Raw genomic sequence first — 20,772 nt, forward strand, 5'->3', positions numbered from 1 at the left:
TTTTTTTTTGTTTTTTTTATATCAAAAATATATATATATATATATATATATATATATATATATATATATATATATATATATATATATATATATCATTGTCAGACATAAAATTAAAAACTTTTCTGTCTTAGGTCAGTTATGATGATCCAAATATTCCTGTTTGCTAAATGTGAGATTAAACTATTTTTTTTTTCTTTTTACTTTAGACACCTGTTCAGTTTTGTCTGCGAATTATAAAACTTAATCTCTGTGTATATCAGTATCAAACATATTATTTCTAATCAAGAACAATCTGGATAAATTTACGCAATTTTACAAACTCAACCACAGTATGTTCTGGCTGTCATGGCGTCTGATGAGTCAAGTGGCATTAATTAACAAATAACTGCAATAGTTGAGTTATTTATCCTGTAATAATAATAAAAAAGTAAGTGATATTTTCGCCTTGTTTACTCATTTATAGATGTCACAGTGTCATTTTAGTTTGAAGCTAAATATAGTTCAGAGCGAAAGCTAACCGGAAGTGGGCCGCCAAAATACAAACTGGGTCTTCTGAACCGAACCTTTTTATAAACTCCTGCTTTTGAATAGATTCATGTCGCTCATTCGTTGTCGTTTCGTTTTCTTATTTTCTTGTATAACGTTTAAACTTAAATTGAAGGATGAGCCGGTTATCAGTGGATCGCAGACTCAGCTTTTATTTTGATAGCCCGCTTTCGGGAAGTGAATTTGCTAGCTAACAAACGCTAGCTCAGAGTTAGCTAAACATTTAGCTAACTTAGAACTAAAAATTAAGGTTTGAGCTGTTAGTTGGCAAATTAAATATTTAGCTAGCCAACTTTTTTGCTGATTTACATAAAAAGTAAATATTTAATGGACTAATTAAACATTTAGTTTGAAACTGACATTTATAAATTAATTTATAACCTGGCGAATAATATGACAAAACAAAATAACCCTAATTTTTTTTGACAGGCTGCATAACATACTTTTTGATTGTGTAACTTTACAGATGGCACCCTGTTGTTGATGAATGCTGCTAGTTGAGTATTTTCTGTTAAATGTCACTAAAGGGCAGCATGAATCTAAAACAAACAGCATGAATCTAAAACAAACAGTATGACTGAGTTGTTTTTCTTATAATCTGTCACAATTTAGATTTATCTTAAATCTGACTTTACCATTATGATTTTTCATGGTTTTTTGAGCTACATTGCCGATAATTTATGCTAACTTTTATAAAGACCGGCTGTGAGAAACAATTTAATAATTCAGCTGTAGCATGTTGGTTGGATGCTGCATGCCTTTTGGGTCAGAGGTCAAAACAGGAATCTTGGATTTGTTTCCCACCCAAACCAAACCACGTTCCAGGGGCAAGTCAGAAAAACCTGCTGGGAATGGCTGGAACCAAGCTAACAACGTGTTTCTCTGCATTGTGAACATTTGTGTCACTGTTTTAATAAGATACAAACTGCTAAATGTACAACTAAATAGTTTATTGTCGTAATTTTAAAAAATGAAATTCAAATATTAACCGTCACAGATTGAAATGTCGGATGATTTCTTGCAACTTTGTGGCTTGCAAACAATAAAAACCCAAATCTTTATCTCGCAAAATCAGAATATTGTGAAAAAGTTGTATGTTGGACTAATAGTTGCACACCAAGCATATTCATAGAAAGTTAAGTGGAAGAAAAAGATACACCAGCAACAGGAATAAGCGTCGAAAGGATTGTTGAGCGAAGGCAATTCAAAGTCCCTTAGAGAAATTTAGTGTTTCAGAATTTAGAATAACAGAAAATAAAGGCCCAGTCAAAGTCCAGACCTCGTCTTTATTGAAACACTTCAGATAACTGAAGAAAAGACAAAATCTGCAAACTTCAATGAGCTGAAGAAAAGTTAGAAATTATTAAAATTTGATCTGATCTGTACAGAAACGTAATTTAAAGAGCTGCTGCTTCCTGGATTTCAATTTAAAACCAAATCAGGTCGACTTTATGCTCCAGCTCCGAACAAACAGAAAAACAGAGAAAAAAGTAAACCTTTAAAATAGTTTAACTGGAGTCTTCTACAACCGTTCACTGCAAAAACACATCTGACTGAAGAGATTTGGTCTAGTTTATTGTGCAAATATCTTAGTAGATTTGAAAAAGACAAAACTAACTTACAAGTAACTTCAGCAAGATATAGAGGCTTATTTTGAGTCAATATTCTTTAATATTGATGGAAAAATAGAAAAAACTTTGGAATTTGAGTTTGAAAAGTTGAAAATTTGCAACAAAAAAAAGTAATTTTGAGAATAATCTTAGAAGTTTTCCAGAAAAATTAAGAAATCACAGATGTTAAATCAAACATTTGCAATTTTAAGTCACAAATTTTTGACTTTTGAGGCTCAGAAATGTCAATGTTTTTTCTAAAAGATTTCTGACATTAGGCTTAAAATTTTAGTGTTTTCTTGCAAATTTTTGACGTTGAAACTCAGAAATTTCCATGTTTTCTTTCAACAAAATTTCAGATTTTTTTTTACTAACAAATGTTTGACATTTGAAACTCACCACAAATTTTTTTCTAAAATTTCTGAGTTTACTCTCAAAATTGTTGATTTTTTTTTCTTTCAAATTTTTGACTTGAAGCTTGGAAATTTCATTGTCTTTTCTAGAATTTTTTTTAGGTTTTTGGTGGAAATTTACTCATTTTTTCAATCCGAATTCACTTTAATGCCATTCTGGAAACAATCTGACAGCTGAACTAGCATTTTTTCATTGGTATTAAAAGGAATTAAAAACATTTTTAACTTGTTGAAAAGTTGTTGGTAAATTAGTTTTATTTCAAGTGTAATGAGATATTTGCTCTAGAAACCAGACTAAAATCTTGGTTAGATTTTGCGTTTCTGCAGCATTTCCTTCACAGCAGCTTTTATTCTCTGCATGCTGAACTTTGCGGCAGCAGAAAATGAGGAAACTCTCCTGCTGCCTTGTAATTAGAGCTCGACAAACAGGACGCACCCTGAAAAACTCAGAAAAACAACATCCATCACCTCCACAGATTTATTGTGCTGAAATTTCTTCATCATGAGCGGCGACACAAAACTTCAGCGGGAAGAGATTCCTGAATCTAGGCACAGAAACGCGAAGATTTACCAGTTTTTACAGCAGCAAACAAATTAAAAGCTCCATGCAGCAGTTTATATGTAACCATCTAAAGCTTGAACAGATTAAATTAATCTAACAAGAGAGCAAAGGTCGTCACTGAGGAAGACTCTCAGGCACACAGTAACACTTTAGTCCAAAAGGAGGAAGAGAAATCTCAAAGGTAAATATGTACACCTGGGTGTCCTTCAGGGAACATCCAGATCCGTTTGAGTTCAATCTACGGTTTAAAATCCGTACAAAAGCACTTGAAAACATTTCTATAAGCGATTTTTCTGCTGTGTCGTCAAGATCTGATTTAATTCTACATATTTCATTCATAAGTCACTAAAATACATAAAAAGGTAAAAAGGTTTTGAAGATGCAAACTGCTGAATTTTCTTGCTTACTCCTGAAAACGTGTTCATAAAAACAAAACTGGAAAAAATAAAAGTAAAAAAAAAAAAACAGCTGTGATACCAATATATCATTTTCTGTTGATTATAGAAAGCAGAAATAATTTTAATTTTCTTGAAATTGAAATAAAATGAAAGATGAATCTAAAGCAAATTTAAGTTTAAATGTAAATCTGTCAGGATTTTAAATCATTTTAGACCAAAACTAATCAAATTCTTCAACCAGCATTTGTCACAAAATGGCCATCAATGTTTTCTTTAATGTGAATTTTAAAGTGTCACTTTAACGGAAGCGTCAAAATTTGAAATGACTCCCTCAATTTAGCAAAAAACTTTTTTTTATGTTAGCTTGTTTGTTTTCAGCTTTTCTGAAAAAGAGTTAATCCAAAACAGCCATTATAAGTCATATCAACCAAGTCTAAGAGGCTCTGGATGGTGATGCTCCAGTAGCTGTCAGTGTTGCAGTGAATCTGAAAAGGCCTCTGACTCAGGCTGAGCGTTATGACTTAAAAAAAAAAAAACATTTCCTACCAAATCTGATTTTAATACATTTTCTTGCTTTCTTTAATTAAAAAGAAATTACAAATGACAGATTATTTCAAACATCCGTTCTGTGAGTTAAGATTCAAGATGGCCGCCCTGCGAGCGCTGACATCACTGAACTATGGAAACAATCATTTTCCAGAAATTAAAATCACAAAAAACAAAAAATTTGATCCATGTATCGATAAAAATCGATTAATCGCCCTGGTCATGACCTGCCAACAGCTCAATATCCATTCAGCAGAGATGACATTCCACAGGATACCATCTGCTATTCCACCTCCTTTGCTTTTACAGCACCATTTTGATTTGTTGGGCTTTAGCAGAGAGGAGCTGGTGACTCTTTATGGCACCACTTGAAAGGAAATAAACTTTCCATCAGTAAATTGAATCAAATTAATATTCCAAATGAAAAAACATCCATAGTCCCCTAAACTTCAGAAATCGGGGCTCAACCAACCGTTAGCCACCATTTCTGCAAATTGTCTGACTGAACACAGAAAATTCAAATAGAGGGAAAAATCAGAGTTTTTAACCACTAAAACCTTCCAGAGGATCATGATGGAGCCAGAAGGCGCCACATTTTAACAAAAGCAGAAAACCCAAATATGTGCAAACTATCAAATATTTTAATAAACAAATACTTTAAAACTGAAATAAATCATGGGAGAAACAGGAATTAAAATGGCTGCAGATAAAGCCTGAAGCGATTCTCTGAATAATCAGCAGGTTAAAACCATCAGGAAGGTGAGTTTTATTTTTTTATCTTTTCTGCTTCATGATTCAACTGGAAATCTTCTTCGTTTTGCCAGGAAACTAAAAGGTTCCTGCGCTGGCGATCAGTCAGACGGTCTTACAGCAGGATCCGTGCACACAGGAAACAGTAGAAGAAGAAGAAGATGCAGACGTGTTCTCCTATAAATCGGTTTATTTTCCTTCAACCCGGTGACACCGCCGCTCCGCCGCCGCGTCCGGTCCGTCCTCCAAACCCGACCGCTGCCGGGTTTTTCTTCAGACAACAGGCAAAAAAGGAAGAGAGCCACCTTTCTGAGGCCTGACCTTTGACCTCTCCTCCCGGGGTTTGCTAACAGTGTGTGTTCAGGTCCGGGGGGTTCTGGTCCGACCCGGCGTCTGGGGGATTCGCTTGCCCCTCCCTCTCTCTCTCTCTGGTGCTCGCTCGCTCGGCCCGGCGCCGTCTCCCATCAGCGTCTCCTGGAGGACAGAGCAGGAAGTTACTGCAGGCGAGCAGGAAACGGTTTCGTCTCCCAAATACGGTCCAAACGTTCGCTTTCTCTCAACACGACTCAAATGTAAACATTTCGAAAAAACAGCTGCGTTTCCATCGCGCAAAATGGAATTAGGAAAATAAAACAGCTTAATGGAAACAAGACAATTAAAAAAGAATCAAATTTATGGCTGAAGCAATTAATCAGATTAGAACAAATTATTATTACAGCACGTTTATAGGGATAGAAGTCACCTGCTCTAGACTCCCCCTAGTGGCCTGGAGGGACCACTGAGCGTTATGCTCTTGTCATTTATGTTAGCCCTGTTTAAGCTTTTTGTTACTTTTTAGTTAATTATTAATTAACTAAGAGTAGCTAACTGTTGGTTAGTTTTAGGTAACAGTTTTGTAAACAAAAATTTACCTCTCCAAATCTCTATCTGGGCTTTGACTGGACCAATGCAACAACTTGATTTTTTTCTTAGATGTAATTTTTTCTGAATTTATACGTTACTTACCTTCTAATTTTCTGCTCCTGTAACTGGGAATTAAAATTAGTTTGGGACGTTGTTGTTCCCAGGATTAGAGTCTTTGGAGAATCAATATTTGTTGGACTTTAGGATCTGGCATTGGTAGCCGCTATGAAGCTTACCCTGGAGTCACATGATCCTGACCTTTACTTTGGTTGGTTTTTGTAATCCCTGAGATGTTTGTGTTGATTAATAAATTGCAACAGATAAAATATTTCAGCTCAAGAGCTTGCTTTTTTGGAAAAAAAAATTAATTAGCCACTTTTTCAAGATGACAGACATTTTTCAGGATGGTCGTCATGGAGCGTTTCTTTTTGCTTTTTTTTTTAGTTTTCATGATGATGGCTGTCATGGAAATTTATTTTTACACAAAATCAGCAATTAGACAAATGTGTTTACAGTCAAACCATTGCATGCATATTTTGAACAATTGAAAACTATATTTTCATCATCTTTTATCGTCTTTTTAAAAATGGCCGCCATGGTTGTTACGGAGAAAATATGTTTGCAATAAAGTCGGAAGGAGCTGTAGCCAGTCGGACACGGCTGACGAAAAAGTTAGGCACGTTAATCATTAATCCATTAATGAAAAGTCTTAAACTAAGGCTACGCTAAACTGATAAACAAAAAAATAGCAGAAGTTGGCGCTAAAATAAATAATTTTTAGCGCCAACTAATCTGAGGAGAATAAATAATGAGTGAGGAATCCGACAAAGAACAGATCAGTTTTATTGGATCCTGCTGCAGTGAATCCAACACACAACAGATGCAGCTTGTTGCTGCTGAACTGGCTTTTATTTTAAAAAGTCTCTGAAACGTAAAAAACTAAATGTGAAAATATAAAACGATCTAAGTCTCTGTCTCTGGGTGTTCAAGGTTTTATTCCACAGCTTGTCCCTGCTGTCTCTGCTGCTTGGCTTTCCTGTCTCTGTCCCTCTGCCTGCCTTGGACCTCATGCTTTTCAATTCTCGCCCTTTTCTCTCTGCTAAAACAGACACCAGGAGGCGATTCAGACATCACACCCGGAGCTGGAACATTCTCTCCGTTTGCCACCTCGATGCTCTGGACCACGTCTCACCTTCCTCCGGTTTTGAAGATGAGGTCGGCGTTGGGAGCGCCTTTCGGGTGCTGGTAGCGCGGCCGGCGCTCCCGGTTGGTGTTGGCCGGAGCCGGACGCTGGGCGAACGACTGCATCATCTCTGAGGAACGTGAAGGAACGAAACACAAAGATGAAATGGAAGAAGAAAAGATTCTGGGTTTTCCCCTGACAGGCTCCAGCTTCATGTTCTCAGCTACACTGGGTCATGTTTCAGGAAATAAATCCATGTTAATCTGTTTAAGTGTCTTAGCCACGCTAATGCTAAATTGCTACACACAACACAATAAAAGAAGCTAATGCTAAGTTGCTAGACACAAAACGTAGCATAAGCTATCCCTGAACACAAAATAAAAAAAGCAGAAGCTAACATTAAACTGCTATACACATTTTAAAAAAATAGCAGATGCTAATGCTGCTTATGTTCACTAACCATCCATTTAGCTAAGAGTCTTAGCTATGCTAAAGCTAAACACACAAAAAATAGCAGAAGCTAGCTCAAAACTGCTAAATTCAAACAATCAGCACAAGCTAACTCTAAACAACTATGCACAAAAAGTAACAGAAGCCAATAATAAACCGCTAAACAAAAAAAAAGCATAAGCTAATTCCAAACTGTTAGTCACATAAAGAAATAGCAGATGCTAATGCTACATAGCTAAATAAAGAAATGTGCGTACCCTGGTAGTCTTCCTGCTCCTGCCTCTCGTTGATGTCCAGGGTGAGTTTCTTCATCCTCATCCTCTCCTCCTGCTCCGCCTGCTGCTGGTTGAAGTGGTTCGCCGCCAGGTGGGACGACAAGGGAACGTTCAGGATCTTATACTGTCACAAAAAACAGGAAGTTATGTTACAGGTAGAAAAGACAAAAAAACTCATCAAGTTCAGAACAATCTCAGAAATTTTCTATATAAAACTTGGAAATCTCAGTTTCAAAAGTCAAAATATTTGAAAAATTAAACTTTCAAAAAAAAAAAAAAAAGGGCTAGTTGAGATGGAAGCACCAGACTGAAGACTTTTGTTGTCCAGTTTTTGGTAGAGAGAAAGAAAACAGAAAAATGATAAATTATCACTTATTGAGCTTATTTTAATTTATTATGCAGAAGTCTCAATGCTCCTTCTCCAGCTGTTAGCTTAGCTTAAAGACTGGAATCAAAGGGAAACTGCTAGCCTCATGCTAACAGAAACACATCCAGTAGAATCTTCAAAGCTCAACAATAAACCGATTCAGAGCTGGAAGCTCCAGATTCTCCCTGAAAGAACTCCTTCAGTGCCGAGCAGCGGCTGAAGACGAGCGGACAAACGGAGCTCAGAGCTGCAGTTAGAGCTAAACTCACACAGTGTTTACACAGGAACAAACGTCATTTCCCCTCCATGCCGAAAACCACAAAGCAGCTCTGTGTTCACGCCGCGCTGACGGCTAACCGGAGCGACTCTGGCAGGCAGAGGCGGACACACCCTGACCCTCAAACCGCAGGTTTCTCCCCCGTAGGACGGACGGAGAGATTTAACCCAAAGATATTTAACTGGAGACGTCAGCAGAGCAACGCTGCTAAAACATTTAAATCACCTGTCAGGATGGAGGCCCACTAGGCTCACTGCTCGGTCCTAAACGTTTTTTACTGTATTATATATTCAATGTATCCAAGTTATTAACATTTATTTGCTGATGATGTCACATTGGGGTGGGCATTTATCTTTTCATAATAATAATTTTACCAATAATTACCACGATAAATTCCAATAAATTATGTTTAAAACTGTCCGTATTTCTGGGATTTAATTTGACCATTTTCTCCACTGATTTTTCACTGAAAGCATCAATAAATAAAAACACATTTGAATATAATACTAAAATAAAACACGTGTATGAAATAAGATTTATGGTTGTGATAGTTAATATATAACGAAAAAGCTAAAATGTTAAAAACGACTGAAATATTTTAAAAAATATTTCAGTTCATATTTTGGAAAATATAAAAAAATTCTAAATATTTACTTTTTTTCAAATGACTTCTAAAAATAAATAAATGTCATAAATGATTTTCCATGTTATGCTGTTGCTCATCATTTCCATACAGTTAATTTGTGTTGATCTGAGGAAACTCTTGTTAAACCAACACACCTGCTTACTGAAGGCCTCCTGCTGTGAGAGTTTGGATTTTTGTTTTGCTTCGCATTGTGTTTGGATGGAAACGTTAAAGATGAACAAAATAAATGATAATTTTAGAATTTGAAACAAAAAGTAATGAATCATCATCATAAAAAGAATCTTTATGATCCAGATCAGTCGAACCTCTGAGGGTTTTTCTCGTCGTTTCCTCACCTGCTGCTTGTTTCCTTTGCGTGTGAGCATGACGAACTGCATGGTGTCGGAGATGTCCGAGTCGCCCTCTCCCATGCACTGCTGGCCGGAGCCGCCCTTCTTCAGCTGGCTCTTCAGCTGCAGCGGGATGGCCACGTCCAGCTGGTGCACCTTCACCGCCTCGCCGCTGCGCTGCTGCAGAGACCAGAAGCAGGAAGCGGAAAGTCAGCAGGCAGGAAGAGTCGCCACATTCCACAGGAAGGACAGGAGGAGAGAAGACCTGCAGGTTCTCCAGCATCATCTTATCCAGAGCCTGGATGAAGTCTTCGTCCTCAGCGCAGGCGACGTGCTTCAGTCCTCCGCCGCGGATCGTCACTTCCTGGCAACAAGAAACCCGATTTAACACAAAGACCATCCACCATGACGCCACCAGATCCATCACATGAATACATTGTTCTCCTCGTCCGTCTCGTTCTCCTTGTTGGAGTCGGTCAGGTAATCTGTGTTCTCCTCCTCCTCTTCCTCACGCTCCTCTTCCTCGTTCTCAGATCCTTCCTGTGGAGACAAAAAACCTGATTGTTACCTGAACAAGAAAATAACATAAAAACAAAACTAAAAGAAAATCCAAAAAGAAAGACAGAAAAGGACAGGTAGAATGGAAGAAAAACAGAAAGAAAGAAAATACAAAGAAATGCAGAAAAACAAAAGAAAAACAGCGACAAAAGGAAGAAAGAAAAAAAATACAGAAAAAGAAAAGAGGAAATATAAACTCTGTAACCGCGTCACGTCTCTGTAGCGTGATGTAAACAATGACGTGTCACCATAGCAACCAAACGGACTCACATCCTCTTCCTGTTCGTTCATCTCGCTCTCGTTGCCCGACTGCTCCTCTGTGTCAGCGGCTCCCTCTTCGTCCTCATCCTCGTCTTCCTCATCGAGCGGCTCGCCTTCACTCATGGCGCTGGAGCGGCCGTCCTTCTCCATGGCCATGCCTTCAGTAAGACACACATATACACACACACACACTGCTGTTATGAACACATTAAACATGGAGGCAATTAAACCGCTCACCTGTTGACAGAAGGAAGGTGTAACGACTTGATCTGAGGCTGCAGATCAGGTCGGGTGTGTCTGAAGGCCTGAGGAATGTCCATCAATCACTCTCTACTCTACAGCATTCATGTTGTCACTAAAACACTCATCAGCACCAGCGTGGAAAGTTACAGGGTAAAAACCTGCAAACCCCTTCCTCACTTCTCATACCTTCCTTTAGGGGGCGCCGTTACTTCAACAAATCTTTCAAAAGTCTGACTTTTGCATCTTTTCTAATAATTCCAAGAGTTGGAGTTGCAAGTTATCAATTTATGAATTAATTCATCTAAAGTTGATTGATAGGCGGCCAATTTCTTAAAAGTTTTTGGTTTTATCACGAGGGACGACACAATATCCTGACCTAAAACCCCCCCGTTACATTTAACATTATTTTATGTCAGCTGTATCAAATACAGGCAAAAATTGCAGTTTTATTACCTTATTAAAAAAGAAATCTCTGAGGTTGCCGAATAGAAAAATAAAGAATGAAATATGTAAAGAAATACCGTCTGTGGTTGACTTGAATGAATGTTAAAACTTCGCAACAAGTGAATTAAATCTCGAAAGTTTTTCTCCGTTAGCTTTCGGTCACATTCTCACCTTCATCTATAAATAAGAAATCGACGCTTCTTCGCTGAATGACCGCTATTAAAGGTGAAACTTTAACAAGCATATTGTGTGTATTATGTTTTAAAACAGAACCGCAGAAAGTACATTTTCGATTCCACAACAAACTCTGGCCGTTTCTCTTTCTAGTTCAGAGATCTCTCCGCCATCTTGTTTCTATATTAACAGTTTTGCTCATGACCAGCGGCGCCCTCTGCTGGATGGCGGCCAAACTACAACAATAAAATAATATCTAAACGGACGTTTTTAGTTAATCGATTGGAATTAATTTTATCTAGTAAACCATTAAATTGACAAATACAACGAAGAACCAGGGCCATACTGCTAAACAAAACATTAACTGTGAGAAGTCAAAATAATCTGATAATAAAGTGGAGATAATATAAGAATAAAATCGTAGGAGAAAAAAACTAAATAATACAAGAAAAAGGTCAAAATTATGAGGATAAAGTTGCAATATTATGACTTAATTCTCGTAATAGTACGACTATTTTCACATTTTATTAACTTTATTATAAAATTGTGACTTCATTTTCGTAATTTAATTTCTTTCATTTCTTTTTTTTTTCCCGTCAAAGGCCATTAACCGTAAGTAGATTAATTGTTTTCATCCCTGCCAGGAGTATTTATGGACTGATTTAGACGTAGTTTTTCCTCCTCTGAGCTAATTTAACTCCAGGTTGATGCACCTGAGTCACTTTCTCAGAGGGTGGAGCTCAAATTTTTCTCTGCATTCCAGTGCAACACACTGAAACTGTGGAACAAAGCAGAGTTTTCATGCTGTCATCGAGCTGCGGAGCCAGATACACCTGCTGCAGAATCGCTTCCTTCTTCCCTTTCAGACAGACTGGAACTAAACCAGGCTGCAAGACCAGGCCGTTCTATAAATACAGCCACGCTAAAAAGAAAGTACACCCTCATCCTGACCTGGGGTTTTACGCAGCAGATACCAAACCATCACACTCTACTGGTTATTCAGAATACACTTGTTTCTGCAGGCTGGCAGCCATCTTGTTTTGTAGAGAGGCTTTCTCTTTCAACCCTTCAAAACAAGCCATTCATTTTAAATGGATTAGGTGGATAAATTAAAAATCAGCAAAACGTGCCATGTAAAAAAAAAAAATCAGATTTATCAATTAATAGTCAATCAATCGATTAGTGAAGTAATCGTTAGTTGTAGTTCTGTAAGTAACAAAGTAAATATTCCACCTCTGGTTCCAGAGGTGTTAATATTCCCATCTGAGGCCAGATTTCACACCAATAAACCTTCATTTTTCATCTTTTCATGACGTTCTCAGTGAGACTCCGCCTTCACTGTGAGGGGAATGCAGATTTTCCAGCCAGGTCAGATCATGAATCTCTCTCGTTTAAAAATGTTGCTCAGCTGCGTTGAACTTGTTTTTTTACTGAAATCTGCTTCACCGAGTCTAAAAATAGCAGCTAATGATGACCAGCTCATCTTACTCAGATGAAAACAAAACAATTAAATCAATTTCAATGAGTAATTTCTGTTTTGGTGACGCAGCTGGAATAAAATAATCCATAAACGTGATTACATTTAATCCCAGATGCTGCGTGCTGACGGGATCGTCAGGTGAGCGCATGCGTTTGGTATGCAAGCGTTTCCTCCTACGCAGCAGGGAATGCGGCTCTGCTGGGAGGAAACCAGAGAAACCAGCAGCAGCGCCAAACCGCGTCGCCCGGAAACTCATTCTCACCCAGTTTGACGAGAACTTCCCTCTCCAGGTCGGCCACCTGCCTGGTGGCGTCGTCCAGCGAGCAGCTGAGCCGCATCTTGGGCCGCAGCAGCTCCAGCGTGTCGCTGATCATGTAGTCGATGTCGATGGGGAACGGGTGATCCTTCGTCCAAACATCCACGCTCTTCTTCCACCAAATGTACCGCTGCAGAAACACAAACCTCATTAAACCTGCAGAAAGGTTCTTATCCTATGACATCAGTTATAACTGTTATTAATTAGTTTGTGGTTGTTTTCTACATTCTGCAGCAGGAACAAGTTCACTAAAATATAGCAAAATGATTCCAGATGAGTTTAACAAACATTTTCTGAGATATAAAATATAAGACAATAAGTTATTGAGCGATTATTAATGAGACCATTCATATGAAATCATGTAAAGGTGCCAGACCTTCCTCCTCAGATTAAAGGTGTAAACAGAATATTGTACATAAGAATTAAATAAATTCTGGTGAAATAAAACAAAAATAAATACAGAGAAAGTTAGAAAAAAATCTCAGAGATTTTCTCTCCATTTATCAAATAGAAATAATTTGGGTGATTCTCACTGATCCAAACCAAGAAAAGTTTATTCTGATTCCACTTCAGACTGCGAGAAAAAAGTGGATGAAAACATTTGTTTTCAAACTGACGTTTTTAACTAAGTGTGAGATTGAACTTTATTATCAAACTGCTCCATTTGAATATGAATCACTTTCAAGGACTTTATGCGGAAGTCAAGCACTTTCCAAACCTTGAAAACAAAATCCTGAAGGATTCCAGGCCCCGTCTGAACCCTGTGGTTCTGTTAGCATGTCAGCGGCGGGAGGCGCTGCAACCGACCTGGAAGTAGATGAGGAAACAGTCGAGCTTCTTCTTGCTGGAGCCGCGGTCGAAGTACTGGCCGCAGGTGTCGAGCAGCGTGCAGACGAGCCGGATGCGGAACAGGTGCTCCGGCGGGTCCAGCGGGCTGGGGCTGCCGTCCGGGTTCACCCCGAAGGAGATGAAGGAGAAGAGGGTCCGGAAGACCACGGCCGACTCCACCATGCGGTAGTTGTAGAGCTCACCCAGGAACTTGGCGCTGCTGATCCGCCGCTGGTTGAACTTGGGCTGGTTGACCTGGAAACAGCAAACCATCAAGGCTGTGGTGGCAGCATCATGCTGTGGGGAAGCCACATTGTTTACCGGAACGTTGAAGGTTTGACTTCATTACATCTGATGTCAAAATACTCCAGTAGTTTCAGTGAGATACGTTTCACTTTCAGAAGGCAGAATATAGGAAATACTATGAAAATATGCCGTTAGGAATTAAAATGATTAATCGGCTTAATCGTGATTAATCAATTGCTGAAATAATCATCAACTAATTTAGTAATCGATTAATCATTAACTGAAGTGTAAAGGCTCAATTGAAAGAGAAAGACACTCAGAAGTAATTTAAAAAAAAAAAACATAACATTTTGCTTTCAAGATTTAAAAAACTTAATATTTTCTACCCACAACTCCGTAAGTTGAAATTTTAGCTTCAGATTCAGTAAAGAAATCTCCTCTTAAGCACCTTGTGAGTCAGTTACTCTAAAACTAATCTCCAGATCAGCCCTGCACTGTGTTGATGTTAAATCAAGCAGAAAGGCTGATGTAGGATCTGAGTCACTGCAGCTCAGTAACATGCCAGAAAAAAAGATGCAAGCTGGATTATTCTGACAGATTCTAACTTCTGGTTGTATCTGAGGTCTGAAATACCAGTTCTGATTTTCACAGATACAACTTTTTATTCTGACACATAAGAAATGTGCAGCAGGTTTTTGAATCCAACAGAAAATAAAGAAGTGAAAAGATTTTACTGAAATTTAACTAATGTCCAGCAGAGTTCCCACTGGGAGCATTTCACAAATCCTTTGGGCTTTGGTCTAAAATCACAGTTAACATACTGTAGTTACTGTCAACCAGCCTGGACAAAAGGCCCAGTGTTTCCATCGGTGCCACAGGGTGGATGCTGAATGTGTGCAGTAATGTGCAGACGGCTCTGCTTGTGCAGCTCAAACATTCCAGGTGAAACTCAGGATTCAAATTTTCTGTTTTGCAACAGCAAAGGAAACCTGGAATAGTTCCTATTTTTACACGTCTATCGATGCTTTTTAATGCACAGGAGACATTTTAATACATTAGAAATGTTAACAGAAGAACATGTGGGGCTGAAACGATTAATCGGATTAATTGTGATTAACCCGTTATTGAAATGATCATCAATTTAGCATTTAGTTAATCATTAACTAGAGTGTACAGACTCAAAGAAACACCATTTACTGAAAGAACATATTCAGAGTTGAAATTAAGAGAAAACTTTACTCAGAAATTTTTCTCCAGTAAGAGCAGAAATACTTCATAACAAAAACATAATCAAGTGAAAGCAGAGATACAGCTAAAGGTGATTGTTTTTCCCAAAACTTTTTGGAGTTTCATGACCATCTTAGCAGAGTTTGGTGTGAGCGTACCTCCATGCCGAGCCGGATGTCCTCCAGGACGCCGTCCACCACGTGGATGCCCACGTCCTCCTGGTACGCCACCAGGCCGGCCAGCAGGTTGGCCACGCAGTGGATGCTGTTGTACTTGACGTTCCAGATGTTGATCATGCAGCAGATCAGGTAGCCCTTCACCTCGGGCTCCTGCCACGGCAGCTTGCGCATCTGCCGAAGCACCTTCTCCGTGGTGACCTTGGACAGGTCCTTGTACAGCAGCTTCCTGATGTACTCCTGCAGCGGCGGCCGCTTCTTCTTCACGGCCTTCTCGATGGGCGGCGGGTTGCAGTAGTAGTAGGCGTTCTCCACCATGGTGACGTAGCGCGCGTCCAGGTGCTGCGCCTGCTTTTTACGCATCATTTGTTCCTGCAGAGCAGAGACAATCTGAGCTGAATATCTGCTGAAATGACTTATTAAAAAACACTTTTACTGTTTTTCATTTGTAACATTTTAAAGAATTTGCTAATTTTGCTGGAGGATAAATTGTCCCAGACGTTAAACGATAATGTTGCTGTTTTACAAGTAATATAATGGAAATAAAGACATAAAAATGCAAGAACAAATTCACAAAGATCAACAAACTTTAAATTCTAACATTTTACTCTGAAACTAGAAAACATTTTAAAAATCCAAAACAGAAACAACAAATGAATTATTAAGACTCCATAAACAAAATAATCCTTCAAAAAATGGCTACCTAGAGTTTAATTTCTTATTTAAAAAAAAAAGAAGCTTAATTGCTTGTTTATATGCATTTATTGTATTTCTAATATTTTGTAGACGTTGAAGCCCTAATTGAAATACCAGGAGTCCCATTAACTTAGTCAGTGTGAGCATTTAAAGTCATGTTGGAACATTTTTAAATTATTTAATTTCAACCTTATTCTAAAGCTTTGTTTTAAAAAAAGAGAGAAAATCTTTAGAAACTTTCCCAAACATGAAAACATTAAAAAACAAACATTGGCTGTGCTTCCATGTAGACGAACAATTTAACATTTCGGGAAAGAAAATGCTTAATGAGAAGAAAAACCTTTCGATAAAACCTTCTGGATTAAATGACTTTTTTTGAGTCAAAATTGGTTTATTTTGCAAAACTGCAATAAAAACACTTTTTCTGCATCACATGATCAACAACAGGATGTTACTACTGGCAGAAACGACGAAGAAAACAGGAAGTAGTTGGAGGATGATACGGTGGCGTGCTTAATTACTTATCGCATGAATAAACTTATTCACATGATTTTAATTGTTTCTTATGTAATAGAAACATCGCAATCGCAAAATGTTTTTTGTGCAAAGCTGAAAGTTTTGCGCCCATTTGCTACAGATTCAAGATTTAATCCGTCGTCTGGTTTTTGTGCTCATAAAGTCAGAAACGTTGGGGCTCCAGGGAGCGGACTGACCAGCAGGACGCTGGTCCGCAGGTGAGAGTCGGGCGAGCGGAACAGGAAGCGGCCGCAGGTCTCCAGCAGTGTGCAGGCCATCTCGATGTGGTGGTGGGTGAAATCAGACAGCAGCATCTGTTGGGCACAGGAAACGTTTACGGACCTTTTCATCAAACATTTGAGGAAACCAGAGGACGTCCGGAGGTCCAGACTCACCTTCAGGCAGTGCAGCGTGTCGGTCTTTGAGAACATCTTGAACTTGGAAAGTTCTCCGATGAATCGCACCGTTTTGTTTTTGGTCTCGATGTTGATCTGGTCCTTCTTACGGATCTAAAAAAGGAACAAACATTTACTAAAGCAAATATTTTCAAGTCTTATTTTATGTTTTTGGGTTTTTCTATATTTAAATAAATTGTAGGGTTTTACACTTTGCCCACAGTAAAACTCAAGAACCTTTCAAGCATTTCCAGGGAAGTTTTCAAACTTTCCCAGAACTACAATTGAGATTAATTGATTGTTTATATTAATGCTTTTAATGCACAAGAGAGTTTCATACATTTGGAAATGTTAATGCAAGACATAAGGAAATATGTAGCGCTGTAACAATTAATCAGATTAATCAATAATTTTTCTGGATTTCAGCAAAATAATTTAGGCAATTCTAACAAAAACATTTGGTTTAAACTACAAAAAACATTTCTCTACTTTAGGCTTTTAATCAAATGTTAGATTGCACTTTATTATCAAACTGTGCAGTTTGATTATAGAGTACGTTCAACGACTTCACACAGAAATGAAGCCAAACCATGGAAATACAAACATTTAATCATTTTCAAGTGTTTCAAGCAGCTGAATAAACCCTGAAAGGCTTAATTAATACTGAGATCTGCAGAAACATGTATTTCTCTCTGTATTTGCAGTGAATTTAAAGGTGTAATGATGGAAAAACGACCCACATGGAACCTGAAGTCTCCCTTCAGCATGGAGCAAAGATCCTCGGCTACGTCTGACATGCAGGGATGCAGCGTCGCCACCAGGCGAGAGTAGAAAGGCAGAAGATCCAACCTGAAACATCAGCTGGTCACCAAACAAAAACACGGTGTGACAGCGCCTCTGTGTGGCGACTCCTGGTATGAACCTCACCTCTGCCTGGGGACGGTGAACAGGGCCCGGACCAATTTCCTCCGGTTGGACTTGGTGTTCATGTTCATGCAGAAGTCCATGGCGGCCTGAAAGAGTCCAGATCAGCCGTTTACCTACTGTTTGGAGCTGTAGCAGAGTTAATCTGAGGTTTGAGCCTCAGATTAACTCACCTTGTCTATCAGGTCTCTGTTGACACAGTTAGGAAGCTGCTGAATGAAGGCGTCCACGATCAGCTTCAGGTGCGACCCGGTGCTGGCCTCCTCGTCTTCTTGCTCTGCACAAAAAGACGACAATAACGTCTAAAATCTAAATTAGCTAAAAACCTGCCAATAAAAGAAAAAAATGCAGTGAAATCGGCATTAATAATCAGACTTCATTTCCATCTTTTATTCAAAATACTAATATTATATTAATCACCTTTTGCATCCTGTTATTAATCAGTTAATCTAATGAATAAATACGTTGTTCTCATGTTAAGTCAAGCAAAAACAGAAGAACTTTTCACGTTAAATGTTTTTTGGCTGCAGGTGTTTCCATTTTTATATAGGAAAATGTTTATTTTCCTATATAAAAATGGAAGAGAATTAGTTTATTTGCACCGTATTGTATTTTTAATATTGTATAAAACGGATGAAAAACTGAAGAATGTTCAAAATTTTATCAGATTAATCGTCAGAGTAATTGATTAATAAAATAATCGTTAGTTGCAGTTCTAGAAACAAATCAGGGATCTGATAGATAAATTGTCACAATAAATTATTGCCATAAACGATAATATAAGATTAAAAAAGGGACATTTAAATAGCAGGACGAGCAAAAATATAAAAAAGAGCAACTAATAATCTGTAAAATACTTCGGTTTAGTCAGATTATGTTATTATTTCCACCTTAGACGTGTTTTTCAGCTGAATCGTGGAGGAAAATGTCAGATTAGAGTCAGTCAGTTCCCACCTTGCTCATCCAGCAGCTTCTTGGCCAGCTCCTCGTTCTCCACCTCGTCTCCTCCCTCCAGCTCCAGAGGCTCGTCTGCGATGTCCAGCGCCTCCAGCTCCAGCTCCAGCTCTTCTGTGGCGCTCACGTCTTTCCCTTCTCTGCCATCTGAGGACAACAGTGCATCACTCACACCGGCCCCACTGAGCCGCTCAACCCGACTCCAGTCCGCTTGTCCAGGAAGTCCAGTTTGTTTTGGTGAGGTGTGAATCCTGATCCAACTCTGGTTCGCCTACAAAGCTCGGCCTCAAGTAAAGTAAATTATACTCCAGTAAAAGTAAAAAGAAATTACTCAAGAGTAAAAATGTATTTGGTAAATTCTACTCAAATACTGAGTTACTGATTAATCTAATATTTAAAAACTGTATTATCAGATGGACCAAAATATAAAGTTATGTGGAAATTTCTGTTTTTAAAGATCAAAAAGAAAATAAATCACTTGAATGACAATTACAAAATAACTTTTTTCAAATAAGTTTCTTTCAATATGAAACTTAGGAACATTTTAATAAAAGTTTATAAGTTTTTACTCATAGTGTCCAGAAATTTTTCTCAAGACTAGCAATACTTCGTAATAAACAAATCAAACTCAGAAAGCACAGAATAGTGATAAACGTACCTTTGGCGTCGTCCTTGTCTTTGCTCAGGCCGCTCTTCTCGTTGTCCTTGAACAGGATGGCAGGAACGAAAGCCTTCAGGTCGATCAGGTTTTCGTAGAAGTTTCGCGCATCTTCGTCCTCCCAGATGCCGCCTTCCAGTTCGTACTCTCCGGGTTTCCCGGGGGTGAAGATGTCGATGCCGGGGCCGTGCTCTGAGGGAGAAAACAGCTGATGCCAGGGCTTCATCCAACCAAATTATCCAGAAAAGGATAGTTTCATGCAAAATTTGCATCTTTATACTTTCATTAGGGTCTCCACTGCCTCTAAAAAAACAGACCAAGCGCTTAAAAACTCTCCCCAAAAATTTTAATAAACTGCCTTTTTTTGCCCAATGAGTTACAGGTTTTTGGTGTCTGGAAAATGAGCCGTTTCAGAAACATCCTGATTGTTAAGTCACATTCCACGGACTCTGCCTTGTTACCTAGCAACCCCAGCAGAATTCCACCCCGTTACCTAGCAACCCCAGCAGAATTCCACCCCGTTACATAGCAACCCCAGCCTGAGCTCCATAAACGTATCATCCTATGAAGCACAGTAATAGATCACCTTTAAAACAGAGACCGTTTCATTTTATTAAATTTCATATTATGGAATATGAATAAAAAATAGAATTTGGCTCAAACGTGTATTGTTCAGGTTGTGGATTATGTTTTTTTTTTTTTTTGTCAAGTAGCTAAAGTGATTATTAAAGTAAATAATCAATTTTGACAATAAGTTATCAGTATAGTAACTGGATAACTTTTTTGGGGAAGTAATCAGTAATTAGTAACTAATTACTAGTTTCCTGTAATTTGATCTGATGCAGCTGAGGGCCGCCCCCTGCGGGGCCGCCCCCTGCTGAGCCACCCCCTGCTGGCCGGCCCCCTGCTGGCCGGCCCCCTGCTGGCCGCTCGCTCACCTTCCTGCACAGTCTTGTCCTGCGGCAGCTCCGGCATGTTTTCGTCCAGCAGGTCGGCCAGTGTCTGCGTGTTGGCCAGCAGTTTCTGGTAAGACGTGGCGAACTCCTCGTACTGCTTGTGGCGATCCTCACTCAGCTCGCCTTTGGAATGCAAGATCCGCCTGAAACCAACGGCAGAATACCTCAGCTCAGGTCAAAGTGCTTAAAAATACATTTTACAGGAAAATTAATTTACTTTTCCATTTTCTGTCAACTTTCCTTGAGTTGAGGAGCTCATTTATAATTCTGATAGCGTTTAAATAATAGAAAGTCATCTCATAGTGAACTGAAAATGAGAGAAAACGTCTACATCACCCCACTCTACAGTCCTTCACTGAGAGAAGAGACTTTAAATCCTGCTGGTAGTTTATAAATCACTGATCGGACCGTCAGATTGTCGAACCTCAGATTCAGGAAGAGCAGTGTGGTTTTCGTCCTGGTCGT

The 20,772-nt window shown here is 38.7% G+C and overlaps 1 protein-coding gene across 5 annotated transcripts in view; it reads right to left on the reverse strand.

Moving 5' to 3' along the window:
• Positions 1 to 3,033: 3,033 nt before the first annotated feature.
• upf2 (UPF2 regulator of nonsense mediated mRNA decay) overlaps positions 3,034 to 20,772 on the reverse strand; it is a 29,146-nt gene continuing 11,407 nt past the window's right edge. For 2 of the 5 annotated variants that reach the window (XM_015041648.1, XM_015041647.1), the window contains exons 4-21: positions 20,290 to 20,450; positions 19,352 to 19,543; positions 18,694 to 18,840; positions 17,913 to 18,016; positions 17,743 to 17,828; positions 17,556 to 17,664; positions 16,816 to 16,929; positions 16,618 to 16,734; positions 15,191 to 15,580; positions 13,539 to 13,814; positions 12,678 to 12,861; positions 10,084 to 10,232; positions 9,691 to 9,795; positions 9,521 to 9,619; positions 9,262 to 9,435; positions 7,619 to 7,760; positions 6,921 to 7,041; positions 6,549 to 6,827 (exon numbers count right to left, since the gene is read on the reverse strand). In XM_015041648.1, coding sequence (XP_014897134.1) covers positions 6,722 to 6,827; positions 6,921 to 7,041; positions 7,619 to 7,760; positions 9,262 to 9,435; positions 9,521 to 9,619; positions 9,691 to 9,795; positions 10,084 to 10,232; positions 12,678 to 12,861; positions 13,539 to 13,814; positions 15,191 to 15,580; positions 16,618 to 16,734; positions 16,816 to 16,929; positions 17,556 to 17,664; positions 17,743 to 17,828; positions 17,913 to 18,016; positions 18,694 to 18,840; positions 19,352 to 19,543; positions 20,290 to 20,450 — 2,776 coding nt within the window. In that variant the 3' untranslated portion in view covers positions 6,549 to 6,721. Of the gene's footprint in view, positions 5,300 to 6,548; positions 6,828 to 6,920; positions 7,042 to 7,618; positions 7,761 to 9,261; positions 9,436 to 9,520; positions 9,620 to 9,690; positions 9,796 to 10,083; positions 10,233 to 12,677; positions 12,862 to 13,538; positions 13,815 to 15,190; positions 15,581 to 16,617; positions 16,735 to 16,815; positions 16,930 to 17,555; positions 17,665 to 17,742; positions 17,829 to 17,912; positions 18,017 to 18,693; positions 18,841 to 19,351; positions 19,544 to 20,289; positions 20,451 to 20,772 lie in introns of those variants that run through there. The other 3 variants (XM_015041652.1, XM_015041651.1, XM_015041650.1) reach the window with 3 other exon arrangements.

The sequence above is a fragment of the Poecilia latipinna genome, unplaced genomic scaffold, assembly GCF_001443285.1.
Source record: "Poecilia latipinna isolate Pla-1442-1.1 unplaced genomic scaffold, P_latipinna-1.0 Scaffold560, whole genome shotgun sequence".
Taxonomy (NCBI): Eukaryota; Metazoa; Chordata; class Actinopteri; order Cyprinodontiformes; family Poeciliidae; genus Poecilia; species Poecilia latipinna.